We start from the raw sequence: 22,061 nt of genomic DNA, 5'->3' as shown, positions 1-22,061 counted from the left end.
TAAATAAAGTCTGTAATGCGGCTGGCAATAGCGAAAAGATTGTGCAATCTTGCCCTAGCATATATATTTAATGTTGTGTATAGACAGTATAAATATTATATAATAGATACTTTTAGCTTCATTTAACACAGGGCTTCCCAAACTTTTTTGCTCGCGACCCCTTTCAAACTTCCGAAGTTTTCCGTGACCCTTCACGTTTAAATTAATAAGCAGTGCAGTGCATTGATAAGTAGTATATGCAGTACTTCGTGTAAAATTGGTATACGCTCTGCGACCCCTGAAGTTCGTTACGCGACCCCTTGCGGGTCGCGACCCTGATTTAACACAAGCTTAATTTAATTGTTGCAATAAATTTCTTACATTCAACATTTGAACAGATGGTTTCGTTTTTTTAGAATTGGACACTGTATGATATGTCTGATTTCAAATGAAATAAGGGCTGAAGTATTTTTTGTGTCCATTTAAAAGTTATACAACTTTTGAAACCTGTAGTCAAGTTTTTCATCATGGAAACTCCAAAGAAAGGTTCGGGTTCAGCACCTTCAACTCCTAGAAAGGTATTGATGCCTTGTGTAACTTGTGTTTAACTCTGAATCTTGCACTATAGACCAAATACAATTGAAACTTGAGTAATGACAGTGGATTCAGCTGGTATGAGCAAACGGATTATTAAGTTTTTATCAGCACATCAGACCGGTGGTGTACTGTTGCTCTTGCTGCAATCTCTGTTTTACTTCCAGTTGCTGTTATGGACAGAATTTCTGAAAATTAGAAGTTGAACGTTTTATATTCTTTCACCAATAATTATTAATGAATTATCACGTTGTTTTGTTGCAGCTTGAAAACATGTCCCCGGAGGAACTAATCAAGAACAGTAAAAAGCAGATGGTTCTTTTGCAAAAACTCAAAGCAAAATGCGATGAACTCCAGGCGAAATTAAAACAGAAGTCTGATTATGATGAAGTAAATATGTTGTATTGGCTGTTTCAGTGCATTATGTGATTTGATGACTAAAAATGTTGTTTGTAACAAAAAGTTGTTGTGATTATTTACTGTTTTTTTTTTTAAATAGATGTCACTTCTGTTAATATTTTTGTTTAATTGTTACAGATAAAGTTAAATTTGTCTGATGCTGAGACAAAACTTAATGGTTCTTCCCAAGAGTTGACATCCTTAAAAGATTCTGAGGCAAAATTAAAGCAGCTGAACAGTTCGTTGACTGAAGAGTTAGAATGCATCAAAATGAAACAAGAAACCCTTCTCACATCTTTGCAATACTTGCAAAATGACTTTAACAGTGCTTCACAAGAAAAAGAGACTTTGCTCAAAACAAACCAAGAATCTCAGGTTATGCAAAAAGAGTTAAAAGAAAAATTTGCTGAACTACAAAATGAACGCCAAGACAGTACTGACCAACTGCATGATAAAACACAGCAACTTGTTGCTCTTAAAGATCATATCAAAAAAATTACTGCCAGTGATGAAAAACTGCAAGAAACTAACAAGAGTTTGCAAACAGAAAACAAAGAAATCAGAAATGAGTTGGCTGCTCTTAAAATAACTTTGGACATGTTTAAAAGCACACAAAAGTCTAGTGATGATAAAAGCAGTGAAAAAATTGCAGAGTTAAACAAAACCGTTCAAACCTTGACTGCAAAACTCTTAAAATTTAAAGAGATTCATCAAAAGCTGAAAGGAGAATTCGCACAAACCATTGAGGAAAAAGATATTCAACAACTGGAATGTGACACTGCGAAAGAAAGATGCTTTACTTTGCAGGAAAAATTGGAGTCTATGACTGATACAAAGGATGAATTAGAAACCTCATTGCAAACGAAAGAAACTCAACTGAAAGATGCAGATGATAAAATCAACAAGATGAAGGAGATGCACAAAGAAAATTTTGAAAAACTGAAGCAAGAATTTGAAGATTTGCTGCAAAGAAATGAAACTTTATCTACAAGTAACAAACAACTGTCTAGCCATGAAAAAGAGCTTGAACACACACTATCTGAGTCAACAAGGTGTAGGGAAGCCGTTGAGGAGGAACTTAAAAGTTTAAAATCAAAAATGCATGATTTAAATTTGAAGCTTTCGGAGCTGGAACTTCAACAAACAAATGTTTCATCTGATGAATTAGATAGATTGTCCAAAGTCGTGGATGAGCAGAGTAATGAAATAAATGTTCATAAGGAAAACTTAAAGAAGCTTGTAGCCGAAAATGCGGCTCTAAAAAAGTCTCTTGAAGATATATCTCTGGATAAGCAGAATATTTTGAAGGAAAGTCATTTCCATAAAGAACGGTGGGCAGAAGTTGTTTCAGAAAATAAAAAGACTGTTGGAGATTTGATGGAAGATATCAATGCAAAGAATGCTTCACTTAGTACTTTGCAGAGTGAATGCAGTGGAGCTAAATCAGCTCTGGATTCAGCAAATGCCATCATCTACAGTCTTAAAGAAGAAGTAGAGATGCTTACGAAAAGCTTGAACAATCAAGATGAAGCTATGGTACGACGTGTCTCACAAGATGAAACACTAAAAGAAGAATCTGAAAGCAAAATACAAAAACTTACAGAAGAATGTCAAGGTTACAAATCCAAGATCACAGAAATGCAAAAGAAAGAAGAAAATTTAAAGGAAGAAATGTCCCAACTCAACTTGGAACGCAAATCCCTTGAGAACGAAGTGAATACATTTAAAAATGACAGCCAAAGACTATCTTCAGAGCTAAATGAGAAGTCAGCAAACATGAATGACCTGATGAACAAAGTTACCAATCTGGAAAGTGAATTAAGCTTGTACCAATCAAAGAGTGAGCAACTCACGGAGGAAATTAGTTCCTTGAAAAAATGTCAAACTTCTGGTGATAGCTTGCTGGAAGAGTTAAACTCACATAAGAAAGAGAATGCCGAGTACACCCAGATAATGTTTAATTTGCAGTTGAGCCTTAATGAAGTGAGGTCAGAGTGCTTTGAATTAAAGCAACAAAATCACAATGAGAAAGAAAAATTTGAAACCAAATTGGCAGCGATGGAAAACACCAACTCTGAACTTCAAACTGAGGCTGAATCCACTCAGCAACAATGCAAAAATCTTAAACTTGAAATCAAAAAACTTCAGACTGAAATGTGGGACAAGTCCAACGCTGCCCAGAAAGAAGTCGAAAATCTACCCCATAGCAACAGCGACGTTATTGAATTGCTGAAGACGGAGAACACCAATTTGAAATCACAACTGAAAGAATATGCTGAGCAAGCCAGCAAAGCATCAGATTTAGAAGAGAAACTTCAAACTGTTGTTAAATCTGCAGCAGAATTTAAAGGAATGAATTTATCATCAAACGCTAAAATTGACAAACTAACGTTAGAGCTGCGCGAGCTTTCTTCCACTTGTGAAGAGCTGACTAATAAAATTTGTGTTTTGGAAAATGACAAAAATCAACTGGAAAATTCTCTGGATGATGCAAGATCATCTCTTCAAACCACAGAAAATAACCTAATGAAGACAAAGGAGCAATTGACGCAGTGTCAATTAAAATATGACCAGCAAGTCCAAGATCTCATGAACCAATTGGAAGCTCGTCTTTCTGAAGGAAATGAACTTCATAGCAGAATCCTGCTGCTGCAAGATGATTTAAATAAGGTCAATCTGCAGCATGAGAATTTTGTTAAATCCAGTCGAAATGGGGAAAATGCAGCAATGAACAGTTACAAGGAACAACTCACTGCTTTGGAAGACAAACTGAAGTCAGCACAGAGTTTGCTAGAAGATATAAACTACAAATATGAGGCCGAACAATCTCACAATGTTGAATTAAAGAACAAATTAGCTGATTCGAATGCTTTGTTGAACGAAAAACAAACTGATTTCAATGGTCTTGAGGTTAAGGTTGAAGAACTCACTAAGCTTTTAGGTGAAGCCAAGGATAGTCTTTTTGCAGAAAAGTCCATGACCCAGGAAAATGTCACAAGGATCAATGCCCTTAATGATGAAATTAAAAGCCTCCAACAATTGTGCATGGAAGGAGAATTACAAAATGAAAAACAAATCGCTGAAATAGGAAAATTGACTGCCACATTAGAAGAAGAAAATTTCAAGTTTTTGAAAACTCAAAAAGAAAATGGAAATCTGCAAAAAGAGGTAACATGCTAATGCTATCTGGACTACTTTTAAAACAATGTGCTGGTTTTGTAACCATTGCTATGAAACTATACATAATATATTTTAGTTCTAAAATTAATGTTTAAGGCTATTTACCTTAAATGGTTAACTCTATTACAGAATGAAAATTTAACCAGAAAATGTGAAGAACTAAAAGAGCAGATAGAATCATCAATTGTAACAAACAATGAGTCATCCTCCCCTGGAAATAATACAAAACAACAGAAGGAAATGGGTATTTGCAGTGTGCAACATGTTTTTCTCTAAGCTTGATATCTATCTGGAGTAAATGAATGCTGTGCTGCCTGCAGCATTGTTTAGAATGTAATGCAAACCAGTATGTCTAATTTGTCTATATATCACACGATTCACATCTGTATTAAGTCCTACAATTTTGGTAGCTTACACATGTTTGTTATACATATAGAAACACTTCAACAAAGCATCAAAGATAAGGACACATACAGCTCCAAACTAAAAATAATTGCTGTGAAGGCTAAGAAAGAACTAGATGTCATCAAACAACAACTACAGACTGTCCAGGAAGAAAATGCTCAACTAAATATGAAATTAGCTAATACAGAATCTAAACTAATGGTACATATTACATAAACATACCTAAGATATGCAGATTTATGATATATATATTAGTTTTGGCCCAAACGAAAATATTCTAACTAACTTTGTCATGGGTACCCATGTTGGTTTACAACATGCAGCTGTCAATTATTGACAGAATCACACATCATTTTACAGGGAAGCCAAGCACAGGCAAGCAATGTTCAGATGATGCAGATTGAATGTGACAAACTACAAGACAAAGTAGATCAAGTGACAAATGAGAAACAAAATCTGCAAAAACATTTTGAGGAGGGCATCAACCAGATGGCAGCCATTACCTCACAGGTCTTGTCACAAAAACTCAAATGTCTCACCTACCAACGTTCATTCAAATGTAGCTTGACAATTCAACTTGTATTATACTCATCATCTTTTAATTTCTTCATCCGTCTTAGAAAGAGGAGCTTGTGAGGAAAATAACATCACTTAACGAAGACATGGAGACACTGAGGAAGAGTAAATCAGACACTGAAAGGCTCGTCACAACATCAAAGGCAAGGATTGGATCACTTGAAAAAGAGAAAGACGGTCTAAGTAAAGAGAAAAACGTTGTTAAGCAGGTTGGGTTCAGATTGTATCTTTTACAAACAAAGATCATTCTTTTATATAGTTTTTTTCATTAGACTCAAACCGTGTTATAAACAGGAACTTGAAGCTTCAAAGATCCAATTGCATTCTCTCACAAAGAAACTGGAAGATAATGAAAGAAAACTCACAGATAGTCAGACTTCTTTACTGGAAGCGAACAAGGTACTGATTATGATAAAAAGCTACATGTTTAATTATTACGCTATTATGCAATGCCTGTGAAGGAAAAACATCGCCATGGATTTTGTTATAAATAACCGAGTGTTTTCTAGCCGGTATTTAAATCCCATTTATATAATCTCCAATAAGAGTTGTTGATGCACGTATTTAAATTATTATTGGTCCAAATGCTGACAAAAACAACAATTTATGTCTGATGAAAACATTGTGCCTTAGTTTAACGTCACATAACGAAACATCTATTAAAATCACCTTATCCTAGTTCATCCTACATAATCAGCATATTAATTATCGACCAGACTGATTGTAAAGGACAAATAGTGGCATGACACATGCAGACAACACTGTAACCCAATATGGAGTCCATGATATTCAGTCGCACTTCCGAACTATTATACATACTGTTGTTAAATGTTGATGAAAAAATTGCTTAAAAATTTGTTTAACAGCAGCTTAATCTGTTTACCATTTCATGCTGTCCAGAACATGAAGCAGCACGATGTGATGTCATTAGAAATGGCACAGTACGAGGAGACGATATGCGACCTTCAATCTCAAGTTGCTGAATTCCAAGTATTAGTGCAAGAAGGTGATGTGAAGGCTGAAAGTTTGGAGAAGAAAATTGCTGAGCTTTATGAAGACAGACGAACCACCGAGCAGGTATTTTATATGAAGTTATATTTTTCAGATACTACAATGTGTAAATCACTACTAGTTGAATTGCCATCCAATCATCTGCTAAATTTATTCAAGATCGCCAGATAATAATCAACCTTGATCTAAAATTGAATAGTGTGACTTGCGCAGCAACATAAATTGACGTACAATAACATTTATGATGGTGGCTGAACCGTGTTAACCCAGTATAATCTGTTAATAGTAAAATAAAAATGCAGGATATTGGATGGCACTACAGGGTTAACTTGTGCAGAGAAATTAAAACTAAAAATTAACCCTAAAGTGCCGGGCTTTTAATATCATGCTCTTTTGTTTTGCTAGCACTTATAGAACACCAAGTACGTATATCTGGTTAAGATTTTACAACAACTAGTATAAAATAAGTCGTTTATCTGGTGTGATTGTCATGTACAGCTTCGGTTGGAAGCAGAAGAACGAATTACTGATACCAAGCAACTGCTCGACACAACCCGTGATGAACTTAGTCGACTCGTTGAAGAAGATCAAAAGATCAGAGGTCAACTCGATGATGCAAATCACCAGCTTGAAGAGTTACAACAGCAGAACGAACAGTATAAGGTAAACAGTGTGTTCAGTTGCTGATGTAACATCTTCATGAACTATGTTTTGGGATATGCTGATTACTTCTTGAACATTGTGTTGTGGAATTTACTATGGTTATTCAACTGATGATAACTTGATAAATAATAACTTAAAATGCGTATAAGGAGCTTTTTAACTGGCCTTTTTGTATAAAACCGTCTCTCATAAAAGTCTGTCTCAGATTGATCTCTCTTCCAAAGCATCGGAAGAGAGAGTTCTTCAGGATAAAATCGCTCTTCTTCAAACATCAAATCAGCGCAATTCTGAAAATTATGAGAGAAAACTGAAAAATTTGCAGGTACTTTGAACTTCATCTGTGAACTGGTAATTTTTTTGGAATGTGGATTGATGTATATTTCTTTTTACAATGATGTTACAGTAGTTAGTAAATAGCAATAACTTTATTTTTTTTTGGCATTTATTTATTATTGTATCTCTTGTAGGCTGAAACGGATCTACTTAAGAATGAGAAAGATACATTAGCATCAGACTATGAAAATTACAAAGTCCGTGTGCATTCTGTTCTCAAGCAGCAGAAATCGAAAGATTCAAACCAGCATGTGCAGTCGGATGACACTGAACTGTAGGTTATCATGATAACATAATAATTAATAGCTATCATGATAAAATAATTTTAATAAACTATGAACGTAAGTTATTAATATATAATCTTTAATAACTTTCATGTTTTTGAATGCAGAATATCTTTGCGACAAAAGACAGAGCAATTGCAGCTGAAACTTGTCGAGATCCAAAACATCCTTTCGTCACGCGACAACGAACTCGATCTACTGCAGGGCGACTATGACAGGTTGCTGCGGCAACAACAACAATCTTCCGAAAGTGCGCTGGAGCGTGAAACAAGATGGAAATCGAGGTAACAATTATTTTGTTAGAGTTGTTATTATTAATGAAGTTATCGTACCAATAACGGCAAACTGCTACTATTATAACAACTAGTAGCTAGTAATTATGTTAACTAGTACTTAATTATTAAGCTTTTATTTTTCAGAGTTAAAAGTCTTCAACAAGAACTGGCAACACTTCGAAAGCAGCATTCTGATGTCACAAGCAAACTTGCACAACAGGACGACATCATCACCACATCGGTAGCGAATGAAGTTTCTAATTTAAAGAGTGAACATGAGAAGGAAGTAGGTTCCTTGAAGGAAGAACTTGCATGCAAAGAAAATGAACTAATCAGGGTTCGAAATGAGCTGAAAGCAAAAATGGACGAAAAAATTGGTTTGTAGTTTTTTTAGACGGTTTGTTTCCAAGTTTTTGTTTATTTCAAAGAAAAATTAAAATCTGTCTTGGTAGCTTATATTTGCTTTACATTTCCGAACGTTTTTAAAAAGAAGAAAGTGTCTTGCGTAGGTAGTGGATCCCAGAGCTTTCTGTTATTCTCTAAATATCTTTCCAGCTTCTACTCCAAAACGCTCATCAGTGAGTACTCCTCCATTCTTCCCACGACTCCACTCCACGGATGCTCATGTTGATTATCGCTCGGTGGCACGGGAGGCAGGTGAAGGGGAAGAAAATCCCGATCAGGCATCAGTCGTTTCGTTCGAGCAACTCCTGCAGAGCTCCCAGATCAAATCAGGTTTGTAGCAGCTTAGATTTCAATGTTACGGGGTAGTATTGTATAATGAAAATTGGAGACATTCTCAGTCTAAGATAATAATTACCAGACATGTGTGTTCCGTTTTTTTTTAGTCACAGAAATGTCAGAATCGGCAAGTGTGACGTCAGAAGTCTTGTTGAAACAGCTCGAAACAAAATTCACTGCTCAGTCGAAACAGCTTGAACACACCACGGAGGTCGCCAGAGAGAATGAATCGACTGCTTTGCGATTGGCCGATCAAAACAAAGTCTTGAAAGAGGAAATTCGAAGGCTGGAAAAGAATCAGGTGACGCCAATTCTCACCAATTTTAACCAAAACCCAGTTTTATTAACCAAGTCATATGAAATAACATATCGGAACTGGCTTTCATATGTAGTGTTGTAAACCAAGCAAGCATAAATAAAATAACTCAAAGTAAACAGAAGAATATGTTAAACATATCAAGATATTCTGTCAATGCTGAATATTCATAAGGAAAGCTTCTGACGATTAAAGAAAGTCAATTAAAGTGAAAATCAACCCCATGTTTTTTCAGGAACGCGACACGTCAGTATCTAACATGGAATATTTGAAAAACGTCGTTTATAAGTTCGTCACACTGCCACCGTGCGACGAACGCGTCCATTTAGTTCCAGTCATTGACATGATGTTAAAGTTAAACCCGGACGAGAAGAAGACACTCCATACCCTTGCTCTTGGTAAGTTTGTGCGCTTTGTATGCTTTATACAAGACATCTCTGTGGCGATAGCAACAGGTTGAATACGTGGTTTGCGCAAGTTAATTAAGTAATCATGCAGCATTTAACTTGCCTATATAATACATGATTATGAAATCAAGGTGCCAGTGAAATTTTTATAATTTCGTCCAAGTTTTCACTGGCTAACTCTGCTTTTAAGGAGCCCTTATTCCCATTCTGCGAGATCTTGTTTTATGATGATCACTTCTTTTGACGACCTTTGATTGTTATTTCAGGAGAGGAATCTTTGGAGGAAAGCTCATCGGGCTGGACAAGCTACCTCCAGCGGTGGTCAGGAATGCAGTGACGTCATTAAGACGTGACACGACATCATTATGGGACGTCACCACGACGTGTCCGAAATGAATGGAATATGCAGAAATTTTAATATTTTTCCGTATACAAGTTTTTATGCACTTACTTAGACGTATCCAGTTATAGAATCCTGTTGTAATGTTTTTCGCCATGTTTTTAATATGACAAAGACAATGGCAGAGCTAGCTTTGTTTGCTTTCCAAGCGCTTTATATCAAATCACAACAGCAAGGGCGTTGGTTTAACATACCAAAACCATCAGGGAGCGTTATTCCTTGAAATGGTCTTCATTTTTCACCAGGGTCGAGTTGGACGATGCGTCAGTGTGCAATATGGTGATCTCATTCTTTGTTAACAGCCACCGTAGCTGTGAAATTCTATGGTGCTTCTTTCGCGATTCTGCAATTTTCTTACTGCTGTGCTTTACTCTTTCACAAAGAAACACCTTTCTCTGTCCATAGTTAATCTTCATTGTTTGTGTATTGGGTGTTATCGGGTGATAAATCTGCTCCAAACATGTTTGCGCATCTTTGCATTCTAACTGAACGAAGCCATTAAGCTTGTTTGGGCTAATTAACTTGCCTTTTTCATTGTAAGCTTATAATGTTGTAGGCAACTATGATAATTCCCGGAGATGTAGGATTTCAATCCTTGTTCGCAAAGTAGATTTTTTATCTTATTGCTTGTGCATTTCTTTTATTCTTGATGTATTACAACTATAGGTATGACGTAATAAATTTCTCATTATTGATATTGCATTCCGACAACCATCGGCGCATTGTCGTGAAAGTTAAACAAACGAAGGCTTCAATTATTTGCATCGTAGAATACCATAGCAAGGTTATCACAACAACCACAGTCCATTGCTTTCGTACCCTTGACTTGTTAGCTGGAAATTGAACAAACACGTAGCTGAAGTTCTTCGGCCTTCCCGTGTGGTGAGAATTTGCACTAAAAAGAATGTTGCTAAGCTCAAAATGATCACTTCGCAACTGTAAATTTTCTTTTTGTGTAAAACTGCTTCAACGTAAAGTTTGATGCGAAATGACGGGGTTCTACCTGCCATAGTCTAGAGCAGGGGCGGGCAACTTCTTCGGTCGGCGGGCCTGATATGAGAAAATGAAGTACTTGGCGGGCCGGATTGCTGAATAGATTGGAACGCAGCTTTGTCTTATTAATGTTCATGGTCGAAAATGTTTGCTCATAAATGTATGTAGACCCGAACAGAGCAAGTAGATTCATGGCCATCTTTCTCAGGTTGGCAAACTTGGACTTATTCAGTGACGCAATACAGGGATGCGGCCTGCGGCCACATTATCATGTAAGACCGGAAAGTCTGCGGGCCGCTCAAAATCCCGTCGCGGGCCGTATGTTGCCCACCCCTGGTCTAGAGTCTAGACTCTAGGGTAGGCTATTATGATAACGTTTCCTGAAAACATTTGGTTTCACACGGCAACGGTTGAGTTAACATACTGGTGTTGTATTGCAGCGTCTCGTTCGGTGATGCACAATGCTAGGCCGTGTCAGTATTTCATAAAAACAGCAAACATACAAAAACTTACAGCAAAATTAAACAAAGTGGTTAACAACAGTCAATAATGATTATGATTTAGTGTAACAAATAATTCAAATTACGTGGTTTGCCAATAAAGACTTCGCTGAAGCAAGCAAGCGCGGTAATTGCCGAGTGAAAAATGTTCGATTTTGGTTAATACAAAAGATGCCAAATAGTTGTTGCAACGAAACAATATCAGTTTTAACTATTTCCATAATGACCACATCAATTAAAATCGTTTTTAAGATTTTAGACGAAATCGTTGAGAGAGACTCCATTTAAGCCTGGATCAATTCTGTTACGTTGATAAAATAATTCATCGGAAAAGTTTCTGTCCGTATTGAAACGTCCCCAAGTACATTAGGACAAGGCACAATGACAATAATTAAATGTAATAACAGCGAAGATGGTGTGATAACAGAACTTACTCGGCTTTTACAATCATTGCTCGCGCATATGACAAAGCATACGAGCATCTTATACTCGAATAATGCTTCTCGAAATATACTTAGAACTTTTAACCAAACAGTTGGCAAGTCGACAGGATGAATTAATCATCCTTCGTGCAGTTTCACATACAGCTACAAATACAACCGTGTTGTATCAAAAACGCGCTTGTTACACAAAAAGAAATAATAATAGTAAAATAATTGCAGTAAATTTGGCACAGTCTGTAAGATCATCAGACAACATAACTGGGACCAAGCAACAACGAAGAAAAACAGGATTAACCTTAATTACGTAAATATGTATGACGTAATAATACTTCATCTAGCTAGCTAACAGCTGTCATTTCATTTGCATAAAGATTGCAGAAGAGACATAAGAACACTGGGGGCGTACGAATGCACTTCGACGTTAAATTAAAGCAATGCGTCTCTAGCGAAAGATACAAGAAGTGGGGAAGACGTAATAAAGGAGCAATTCTTTTGTAAAAATGACGAAAATCGTTACGTCAAACTACGTCGAAATTGTTGTTCGTTTTAGGATACAAGGTGGTAATAATGGTGTAATATCTATGAAGTAAAAAATCTGATACAAAATTAGTACGACTTTAGATTTGTTTTAAAACAGAACCGTGCCTACACAATAAATAAGATATCTATTTAGCAGGTAAAATTGGCAACCACGGTCTTACACCCACGCGTAGTTGCACCCAAGGACACAATTTGTTGTGTGATAACCAGTTTTAACCGGTTTCGTTAAAATTATTACTTTATACGGTTTAGCAGTACTTGTTATCAAAACATAATGCCTTTTAGTAGCTTGAGGATGTAAAGTTTGCGTGGATGCAATTCCTCGGGCACTGGAAAAAATACCAATTCCTTCAAAAATTAAAGAAACACACCGCCCCAGTAAGTGCTGTAGCCCGGTAGTACCAGTGAATGTGTAAAAATAATTAGTGACCTATGACACAGGCAATATAGAGAAAAAGCATGTCATGGATTTTCAGGTCAAACACGGCAGGACAGTGAGTGGGCTAGGACCTTTCTGATAGGTTCAGTGTACAGCGGCTTATCGCGTGCTAATTCATATGATAATTGGCTTATCATGTCACGTAGCGATCATAAGAAGTCTCCTTTAGGAAAGTGATTTTCGACGTCTAATTTTTCCAGATTGTAAAGCCTCTTTGAACTCCGGGTCGAGCTGTTATAATCCTTGGAGCGAAGTCGCCTTATCTCCTTCAAAGGAGTTCCCGAACAATCGTCGCTCATAGTATCAGATGCCGTGCTCCTAGCAGAGTTCGACAAAACCACTTTTGACATGACCTGCAAGAAAAAACAACTTTTGTATCCTACGCAGGACTAGCCCGTATGTGTCACTTGTTGTCCTTACGTTTTAAATAACAAAGTCTGAACCACGTGGAAATGTCATTAAGACGCTCCAGATCAAAACGATTATCTTATCTCTCCGTTTGCTTGAAATTTATCAATAACACAGACACGTTTATCTATATGGTTAATAGACTTACCAGACCAGGCACCCCCGTGTAAGTTCGTACCAGGCCATTCTTTAATCTCATATAATGCGATCCAACCACTAGCACCGACGTAATCTGGAACACAGAGAACACAAAAGTTATGAAACGAACCACTGGGGGATCAATTCTGATCGCACCAGGCATAAAATCGTTATTAATTAAAATTGAAAGAAAGCTTCGAAACGTAGATGAAAAACGCTTCGGTAATTACAGTATCTAAGTGTCCTATAAGGGAAAATACACATGGAACATGGATGAACAAGGATACACATGGAACATGGGTTAATTTGATAGAAACCGAAATGCCAACCATATCGTGTGGTGCTGTGCAGGGTGTCTCAATGTGTTATACCCTGGTTGCTTGTTGCTGTGTAATGTTACGTAGACACTTTACAACAGATAGGGGCCACAGTGTGTCAAACTACTGTACTATTGGCAAGCTTATATAGGTCGACCGACATGGGGAAATGACCAAGCTCGAAGTTTTCCGTCAATAAACACAGAAAAACGTTAAGAGACTCACGTTATACAGGTCATTCGATACCGCATTTCTTCTTGCATGAAAAAGCGGGTTACTAGAGCGTAACAGTGTGTTGTGTCTACAGGACCTTGGACGGGGTTACACACGTTTAATGGCAATATCACAAAATTGTCGTAACAGCAGAGAAACGAACTAATTGTATTTGCTTTACAGCAAGGTCGTCTATACTTGATTAATATCAGCACAGCACAAGTCAACTTGCTTCAGTTTCCTTACATATGGCATTTTTTTATTCCTTTCAGATATACTTTGATAACGTTATTTAAATTTCAAAACCTGAAAGTCATAGTTACAATGACCACAATAACGTTTAACTGGGTGTTTACGGGATTGGGTGCTTTAGGTAATCGCATAAGAATTTACTTCAGAGAGTCATCAAAATTTATGAAATATTTCTGCTATAAAAATTAATTGAACTTACGAAGAACGTGTTAATTCCCAAAAGCAACAAGACAGCTGACATGTACATAAGTCTTTTCATTCCTCCCAGTACAACCAGCACTTCGTCTTTCAAAGCCTGCGCATATGAAAAGTAGTCGGTAAGTACCATGTATCAAAATTGAGTCTAACCTCATGACGTACTTGTAAGAAAATGATATGGCCATGTAAAAGACGATAACAGTACGGTATAATAATATAATGCGATATAACGGTAAGTTTTAATTATGTTAATATCGCCACTCACACAAATCAATTTCAAAGAACAGCGGGAAAGATTGGCTGTGTTATTAAAATTCACAACACATATGAATTAAACGCTAAGAAAACTAAACGAACTTTACTGAAAAATTAGTGAAACACATACAGCATCCATAAGCATATCCAGATTGAGACTTTCAGACATGTCAATGTCAAGCAATTGTTTGAGCAACTCACTCATCAAATCCATCATCTTTTCGACGCTATTCATCAGGTCGTCTTTCAATACCTAGACAATGTGCTATTTTTAACGTAGCATAGGTGAGGTTTGTTTAGGATTCACAGAGGAATAATTTTCTAATTTATGATGAGTAAACGCCCTTTAACCGATTTAAACATTGATCAAAATGGTGCAATAATGCCGCACAGCCCCATATCAAGACGTAAGCTGTGTTTTGCTTTCCATATTTTTGCCATGGGTATGACTGTATGTGATTAGATCTCAGCGCCAAGCATGTGCTGGTCGGATAAACAACGTGAGTTAAAACAAGTTAAACAACTTGTTAGCAAACCAATAACTACTAATAACTAGGTGAGTGTTGGTAATATTGTTATTGAAACAATACAAGATGTTAGCATTGCAATCTAAGAACACTAATCTATTAAAGCAGAGTCGTATAAAGGAAAAATAAATAATAAATCAACATCATATACCATCCTGGCCATATTCCAGTAAGTATCGTTGTCAAACAAGAGATATTCTTCGATATGAGCCAACTGCACGAATACGAAGATGGAAATTCCAATAAAAGCCAGTTCGGTGAATATCATCATTATAATGAACATTGGGAGTTTCTTGTATTGCGCCTGTCGAAAAATATCAACATACCGTTATCGCAATCGCGGCAACAAAGGTATGCAGGCTCTTAGGTCTGACCTAACGTTACAAGCAGCAATAGCTATTGGAATGAATAAATTTTAATAAGTTTATGTTTCACGACTGAATAACGGTCGTTAAACTCACCTTAAATGTCCCATAAATGGTTAAAACGCACGCAACCAGTAGGGCAGTAAAATATAACAGAAGTAGAACATAAATCACTTTAAATGCTGAAAAACAAAAAACAGAATTTAGAAAAGGCTTCAGTTCAGTTAACGTATTGAATATCAAAAACGAATTTGCATGGGAAATAACAACTGAATGTTCAAACTATAATTCTCATTAGCCTAAAACCATTTAAAATTTAACGTTAGCAAATGCTAAGAGCAAGTTATTTTAGATGACTTACCCGTCGGCAAAACGTCAATGTGTTCCCAAATTTGTGGGCAGGCACATTTTGGGGCAGAATATGACAACGTCAATGTGAACATGGCAGCAAACAAAACCTGAAATCGATAACATAAAATTGATACGTGAGAATAAAGAAGTGTTTATGATAAACAACTTCGACCACTAGCTGATGCCAAAGAGTAATAGTGGATCTGATAACAAACAGTTTGACGTCATAATGACAAACGCTCTAGATTTGTACCTCAGATTACGTAAACGAGAAAAGCAGATTGCGTCATCGTATATCGGCTGAAAGTGGTCTCCTTAAAATTCTAGGAAAAAATCTGTTTCGTAGGGGGTGGGGGTATATTTAGGAGAAAATCACTTTTAAGTTGTAGCCAAACCAAAAATTGCCAAGTCTGATATAAATTCATGTCTAGTTTCTCGGTTTGGTTTAGATTACTGTGTTTTGTAAACTATGAGCGGTTTAGCAATTGCAGTGGTGCGTGTATTACTGCATTTGGTTTCACACAGTTGCCAATTTGTTGTTTGTTGCTTTTTTTACGGCTTGCGTTAGCAACGAAACAACTCAATTCATAATTATGCCGCGGTGCGTACTTAAAACGGCGGTAAACGAATATTTTAACAAAGTGTTCATGATTAAGGTTATGAAGTTTTGTCCTTGTGAAACGTTCAATCACTCCTTGTTGGTTTTAGAGATGGCTCGCATATCGTACGATATCGGTGTCGTCACAAACACCTGATTATAACATACGACGTCACATCACGTGAGACGACAACACTTATTGGCTGCCCATAGTTACAAAACAAAAGAAGTTTGAACAGTGATTACTCAACAAAAGAAAAATTGTTATCATTCGTCTTATTATGACGACAGAATGGTAATTTATGATGAAACATGAAAGGCACATGACAAGGTACCTGGGATCGCTTAGAATCGATATCCTGCATAATTTAACAGAAAAAAATTTAATTAGAATGGATTTCATAAAAACTGTGCCACAATATGGTGAGCTAACACCTTAAACGACAAAACACTTGACAAGAAACACAAGTAAGAAGCTGGTTTTATGACCGACTTACACCAAGTGGTAGACCTACAGTATTACCAGCAAGAATTGTTGGGTGTAAAGTTACTTATTAACTAAGCATTTCGCGTTGTGTAAAACACGTAAACGCCTCGTGATGTAACGAAATTTTTTTGGCTTGGTTTCTCATTTAGACAAGGCGCTTTTTCGGCATACGAAATAGTTTTAACTTTTCGAAGACCAATTTTAAGCATCACGTTACCACTTTACAATGTTTACTTGATGTAAATTAAAGCTTTCTGAATGCTGTTTATTAAAGTTTTTAGCCCGGAGTTGAAACTGTTTTAACCTTTCGACTGTTTAAACAAAAATTTAGTTTTGTAGAAAAGTTCCTATAATAGGATCGATGTCTATGAAAGGGATGCATTTAACTTTTATTTACATTCGTATTGTGACGTCAGTGATCTAACAAAGGATAAAACTAAAACTCACAAAAAGTCAACAGAATTTACAGTGTGACTCGCCAAATAATGGACCTCAGCCGGATTAAACATGTCTCAGCGACGACATACAATATTTTGACAAAATTAGAAAAGTTAGTCTGACAACGTTCGAATAAGTTTGAGAAAGCATGTCGAAGAAGCTCGATTCATTTGTGACGTACTACCGACTTCTCTTGTTTAATTTTGTCCATCGTGGCCGATCGAATGCAACGGGTTTTGATCATTTGATTGAAACATCTGCCAATCTATCCGTTTTATGACGTCATACACGTAAAACCTTATATTGTGACGTTGGGGAAATGCTTTTCAAAGTGACCATGGATCGTAAACACACGTATCGCTAGTGGCTATTTTCCAGCAATATAATTATACATCGGTAGTTTTTTTAACTATTTATAGAACAGAATCACGACATGGAAGTTTCTAATTACGTGCCAGATCATTTCATTGTAAAAGCGAAAATTATTGCTTTTGGGTTCCGTCCAGTCACGTTCAGAGGCTATTATTACGTAACAAACGACGATGGTGCCGAAACGAAACCTGCTTCACAACAAGACAAGCCCAATCAGCAAGAGCCAAAAATAAAAATTCGAACAAGAAATGTAATATTACGAGGCCAATGCATCGTGTCATATCGTCAATCAGGGCCAGGGATCGATATGCGCGACATATTACGTCAGAAATTCACAGATTGTGTCAAAAATATACATCGACTTTAAAAATGGAACGGTGCGGTTTGATTCGTGACCTATTTGCTGTACATCACGCTTTTTGTTTCAATGGGATTTTTCCAACGTCTGCTACAACATAGATTTCAGAGTAATTTTTGCCAAGGAGGAAATCAGTTTCCGTTTTCTTCAAAGCTTTTAACCGCTAATTACCGGATGCTTTGTGTAAGAAGACAACCTGTGAGAGACTGGCAAAAGCGGAATGAAAATTTGTTTATTGCGCATGTTCTTCCCGTCCAAAATAGCGACGTCATGTTATGGTGTAAGTTTTTGTCCCGCCGTAAATCACTGTTTTCAGTGCCTTTGTTAACAGAAGCGTCCATTGTCACGATTGCAAATTCTTTTGTAAAGGTATTGTGACGTAGTAACATGAAGTGCGCGCGTTTTTCAATCCAAGTTAAAACGGAAAAACTGTAAGAAGAGCTATAATGGTTTTTGGGTTAATCTTGAAAAAAAAACGGTGTTTTGAAAAGCAGACTTTTGATTTTAAGATCGCGTTATCATTAATGCGAACTCGTTAGTCACCATTAAATAATTAATAACTAGATAATTTCCCAACAATAACCCACGTGAAAAAATCAAAGTACAAAATTTGGCGCTTTAAAACTTTAAAGTCGGCTTAAACATCTTTCAACAGTTACAAGCATTTTTCTTCGACCAAAATCTGAAGAAATTTTACGGTCTGGCAAATTTGAACAGGATTCGTATCGGATTTACCCGATTTTACCCTGGAAATAAATCAAATCATCCGCACCCGAGCAAGTTGTGTAAATGTTGGGTGAAATTATTACCATAAAAGAACTAATTATTATGTATGCGTATAAGCGAAGGAAAAATTTCCACTGTAAATATTATAGGACAAAATGCTTGATATTAATAATTATTAGTAAAAACGCTTTTTTGTGAACCTGGAAACTTTTCTTAAAAAAACGATAACAAATAGATCGAAAAATATTGCTATTCAAAACGCATGAGCCTATTTACCCCAAATGAATCTAAATAAATTGACAATTTCAATAACGAAATATCAATCAAGCGACCAAGCGAGCGGTTTAAAGTTCAAATCTTTCGTACCAATACTGTCCAAGACGCGAAGTGCTTTAGTACAGATTTTGTCACATCATAATTATACATTATGACGATACAGTCTGCGTTCTTCGCAGGAGGATCGATGTGTTGTTTTAGTGGCGGACGTTTGCTAAGATAAAACTCACAAATTTCTCTGCTTGAACAAACGGTTTTCTTTGTAAAAGGACCAATCGAGACGCTATATAGAGGTGTTTTATGACGTATATAGCGGATGGTTTTGCGGTGAAACCTCTTTTCCAAGTACATTACCCTATACACGCACACTCCAAAGAATATATATCCTGGTGAAATCGGGCGCCTACAAATACATATTTGAAAGGGTAATGTGCTTGGAAAAGAGGTTTCACCGCAAAACCATCCGCTATATACGTCATGAAACACCGCTATATAGCGTCTCGACTGGTCCTTTTACAAAGAAACCCGTTTGAAAACGCAACGAAGTTATCAGCAGGAACATTTGGCGCAAACCAAACTTTCCACCCAAAGTAGTACAGTATAGCGTGTATAATATCGACACAAGGCAATTCAATAACATATGTATCGGCCTGCAGCAAAGAAACACGTTTACCAATTCTTTGTTTTATGGGTTATTTTGCTTGAGGGTACTTCAACTTTTAGGTCATCGGAGCGTAACTTCAACACTTAAACACACTTCATAAAGCGACCGTCGTCAAGCAATGAAACTATACCCGCTTTTAACAATTAAACGAAAACGAAGGGCGATCAGCATACATGTTTATCCTTTATTAGTGTTACATATGTTAGAGTAGATTGTACCAAAATACTTTTACTATGACTGCTATTGCCTAACAACTGAATCATTAAGCATTCTGCCAACGCAACCTGGCAGTTGTGAACGATTAATCTGCAGAGACTACACACAGATAGTCAGTAATTAACAAAAATGATGTTACAGGGACAGGGACTGTTTATTATAGCGTCACGCATGCAATCACATTACGAATAAGTAGACCTAACAACGACGTGAAAATCAAAATGTGTTCATATTGTGTACGTTTTCAGTACGGTATGTACGGTCTATTAAATTATTATTGAACATTTCGAATGCTATCTGGAGCATCTGTGCAACGTTGACAAAATGTGAACATTTAGAGCGGTTACAATGTTCGGTATTCGTTCTTAGGATTACATCGAGTTGGGAATTATGGTGTCCTTTAACCAGCAATACTGAAACACAGAAAGCCAAATAACTCTTCTGGAAAGATTATAGGTAGGTTGTGGTGTAGAGTTACATTTCGTTCGTTGACTGGAGTGTCTAGTGTCATGTCGCACGCCGATACCCTACGCATCAAATTAAACACTGGAATTCATTTGGGATTTGACATAATAAAACTACAGCATGTGAGCTCTAAAGTAATTTGTCCGGCCTTGCTAACATTTTATGTCTACTGTCTTAACCACGGAATAGAACTTAAGCTGTTTTATGTGCAAACTTTTACAGCCGTTCCAACAATCAACCGCTTCAGAAGGAGGTTAATTTAATTCTTTATACGCTCAGCGGATAGTTTAAAATGACGTAGCGGCAGCCTAAATACAGATTTATGTTTTCTATAACAAACCACCCGGACAATATGTTGATGATTGATACATCTTATACGCCGCAAATGTCAATAACTGATCTAATACAAACACATCACTAAAGCAAAAGGTATAAAAATAGTCCAAAGGTTAGCGGGTGATCTTTCTTTAAATACTGTTTCACGCCGGCAGCGAGTGGCAAGCCTTCTCGAATAACCTTGCATTGTATTTGCCGCCAGGCCACCAACTTTATTTATCGGCAAAATACAAACGAAATGAAAGGCAGCATTTTGCAGAACTAAGCCACAAGTGACGTTGGAAAATGTCGTAAAGGTAAAGGGCACTTTATAAGTTACGTCTGTCCAAACAATCGATATCGGTGTGGGTTGTCCGACGCTATTTTCTAAAAAATATAAATTAACTCGGCAATAAATCTGCTACTGTTCAGGTAATTGGCGTCTTTACTGTGGCATTTCGAAATTACCATCTTCCACTGAAGCGCTTAATGATATGGAAAATTGGAAACATTCATGAGAAAGAACGATTTTCTTTTGCTCTGGACAAAGACGTTTCTACAAACTGTGAGGTTTTTCTCTGGCAATCACATCTGTGACGCTACTGGTGACCTAAATTGCAGATCTGTGACGTATCTGCACTACACGATGAAATTCAGCGATATGGAACGGCGAACTGACACAGTTAAAATTGCACCACAGCTGGATATCGAGTCGAGTCGGATTGAAAAGCAGCCATGAGCAGTTACATGCTGTGTAGAAATGCCCTTTGACTCAATCGTTACCAACTAAGCAAAAAATGCAACGTACAACCAAAAAGTACATTTTGGAAATTTCAAAACTTCAATCAGTTGTTTTTCATGGTCTTATGAAATACAGAAAAAATTATTTAATTACCTACCAATACCGGTATGACGTAACAATAACAACTTACCGCGCAAGCGAATGCAATCGCAATGCTCCAGGTTCCTGTGTCAAACTTTGGATGAAAACAGAAGAAAAAATGTGTTGCTTTACATTTTAATTTCATTTTCCTATTTTAAGTATAAGATTCCCTGTGATCGAACAACGTCTTTATAGTAAAAGGATCACGTGCTCAATACGCATCATTGTCTACTGACCGCCACTGATTGGGGCAAAACGTGACGTCATAATAAGTAATACTGCGTAAGACACTGGGGGTTGTGTTTCCTCACGTCTAGCCTGAGAAGTTGTGCACCCTCCTGTTTACTATGACTCAAAAATGCCACCTCTGTGATGTAAAATGACGCATGGTCACCAGCCAGCTAGAAGCTTGAACAACTGTAGTAAACTCTTCTAGCCTTTCTGCTTTCATAAATACTGCGTTTATAGCGTCAATTTTCTCTGCTGTTTATAACGTTTACCGACTCTACAAGAAGGTTAATCTTTGTTTTGTGCGCTGTTTCTCTGATAAGTTCTGCCTGTCAACAATCTGACAATGTAGCCAGAGCTACGCGGTGGGACTTGATGAGCAAATAAAGCTCTGTTTGTCTTAAATTGACGTCACCAAAGAGATAGGAGTTAAATAGTTGACCTAGGGCGGATATATGATGAAAATAACTGAACAACTTTACCAACTTACTATAATGCTGAGATATTCTGGGTTAAGTAATTGCCACTGTCAT

The 22,061-nt window shown here is 36.9% G+C and overlaps 2 protein-coding genes across 2 annotated transcripts; one reads left to right on the top strand and one right to left on the bottom strand.

The window, feature by feature from the left end:
* Nucleotides 1-362: 362 nt before the first annotated feature.
* On the top strand, nucleotides 363-10,258 carry LOC143450828 (uncharacterized). The gene is made up of 18 exons (XM_076951548.1): nucleotides 363-557; nucleotides 838-963; nucleotides 1,111-4,140; nucleotides 4,282-4,396; nucleotides 4,589-4,758; nucleotides 4,918-5,067; nucleotides 5,178-5,342; nucleotides 5,428-5,532; nucleotides 6,034-6,210; nucleotides 6,643-6,807; nucleotides 7,013-7,129; nucleotides 7,275-7,414; nucleotides 7,532-7,708; nucleotides 7,844-8,076; nucleotides 8,255-8,434; nucleotides 8,548-8,741; nucleotides 8,992-9,154; nucleotides 9,430-10,258. The coding sequence occupies exons 1-18, from the start codon at nucleotides 507-509 to the stop codon at nucleotides 9,498-9,500; spliced, it is 5,529 nt and encodes a 1,842-aa protein (XP_076807663.1). The 5' UTR covers nucleotides 363-506; the 3' UTR covers nucleotides 9,501-10,258.
* A 708-nt stretch (nucleotides 10,259-10,966) lies between these two features.
* On the bottom strand, nucleotides 10,967-21,505 carry LOC143450829 (uncharacterized). The gene is made up of 8 exons (XM_076951549.1): nucleotides 21,350-21,505; nucleotides 15,513-15,609; nucleotides 15,248-15,333; nucleotides 14,938-15,090; nucleotides 14,390-14,512; nucleotides 14,006-14,101; nucleotides 13,035-13,118; nucleotides 10,967-12,831 (listed from the first exon to the last, which is right to left on the bottom strand). Exons 1-8 carry the CDS (start codon nucleotides 21,443-21,445, stop codon nucleotides 12,628-12,630), a joined length of 939 nt encoding a protein of 312 aa, XP_076807664.1. The 5' UTR covers nucleotides 21,446-21,505; the 3' UTR covers nucleotides 10,967-12,627.
* Between the last annotated feature and the right edge of the window lie 556 nt (nucleotides 21,506-22,061).

The sequence above is a fragment of the Clavelina lepadiformis genome, chromosome 3, assembly GCF_947623445.1.
Source record: "Clavelina lepadiformis chromosome 3, kaClaLepa1.1, whole genome shotgun sequence".
Lineage (NCBI taxonomy): Eukaryota > Metazoa > Chordata > Ascidiacea > Aplousobranchia > Clavelinidae > Clavelina > Clavelina lepadiformis.
This window is presented reverse-complemented; position numbering and strand designations above follow the sequence as displayed.

What these genes read in the sequence shown, in the direction of transcription:
- LOC143450829 (XM_076951549.1), bottom strand. Translation starts at nt 21,445, where the DNA reads ATGAAATTAAAATGTAAAGCAACACATTTTTTCTTCTGTTTTCATCCA. An exon ending in CCATTTATGGGACATTTAAG is followed by an intron (nt 15,091 to 15,247) that starts GTGAGTTTAACG and finishes ATTTTTCGACAG; the next exon opens with GCGCAATACAAGAAACTCCC. An exon ending in ACACGGGGGTGCCTGGTCTG is followed by an intron (nt 12,832 to 13,034) that starts GTAAGTCTATTA and finishes TTTTTCTTGCAG; the next exon opens with GTCATGTCAAAAGTGGTTTT.
- LOC143450828 (XM_076951548.1), top strand. Translation starts at nt 507, where the DNA reads ATGGAAACTCCAAAGAAAGGTTCGGGTTCAGCACCTTCAACTCCTAGA. An exon ending in ATGGAAATCTGCAAAAAGAG is followed by an intron (nt 4,141 to 4,281) that starts GTAACATGCTAA and finishes ACTCTATTACAG; the next exon opens with AATGAAAATTTAACCAGAAA. An exon ending in GAAAACTGAAAAATTTGCAG is followed by an intron (nt 7,130 to 7,274) that starts GTACTTTGAACT and finishes TATCTCTTGTAG; the next exon opens with GCTGAAACGGATCTACTTAA.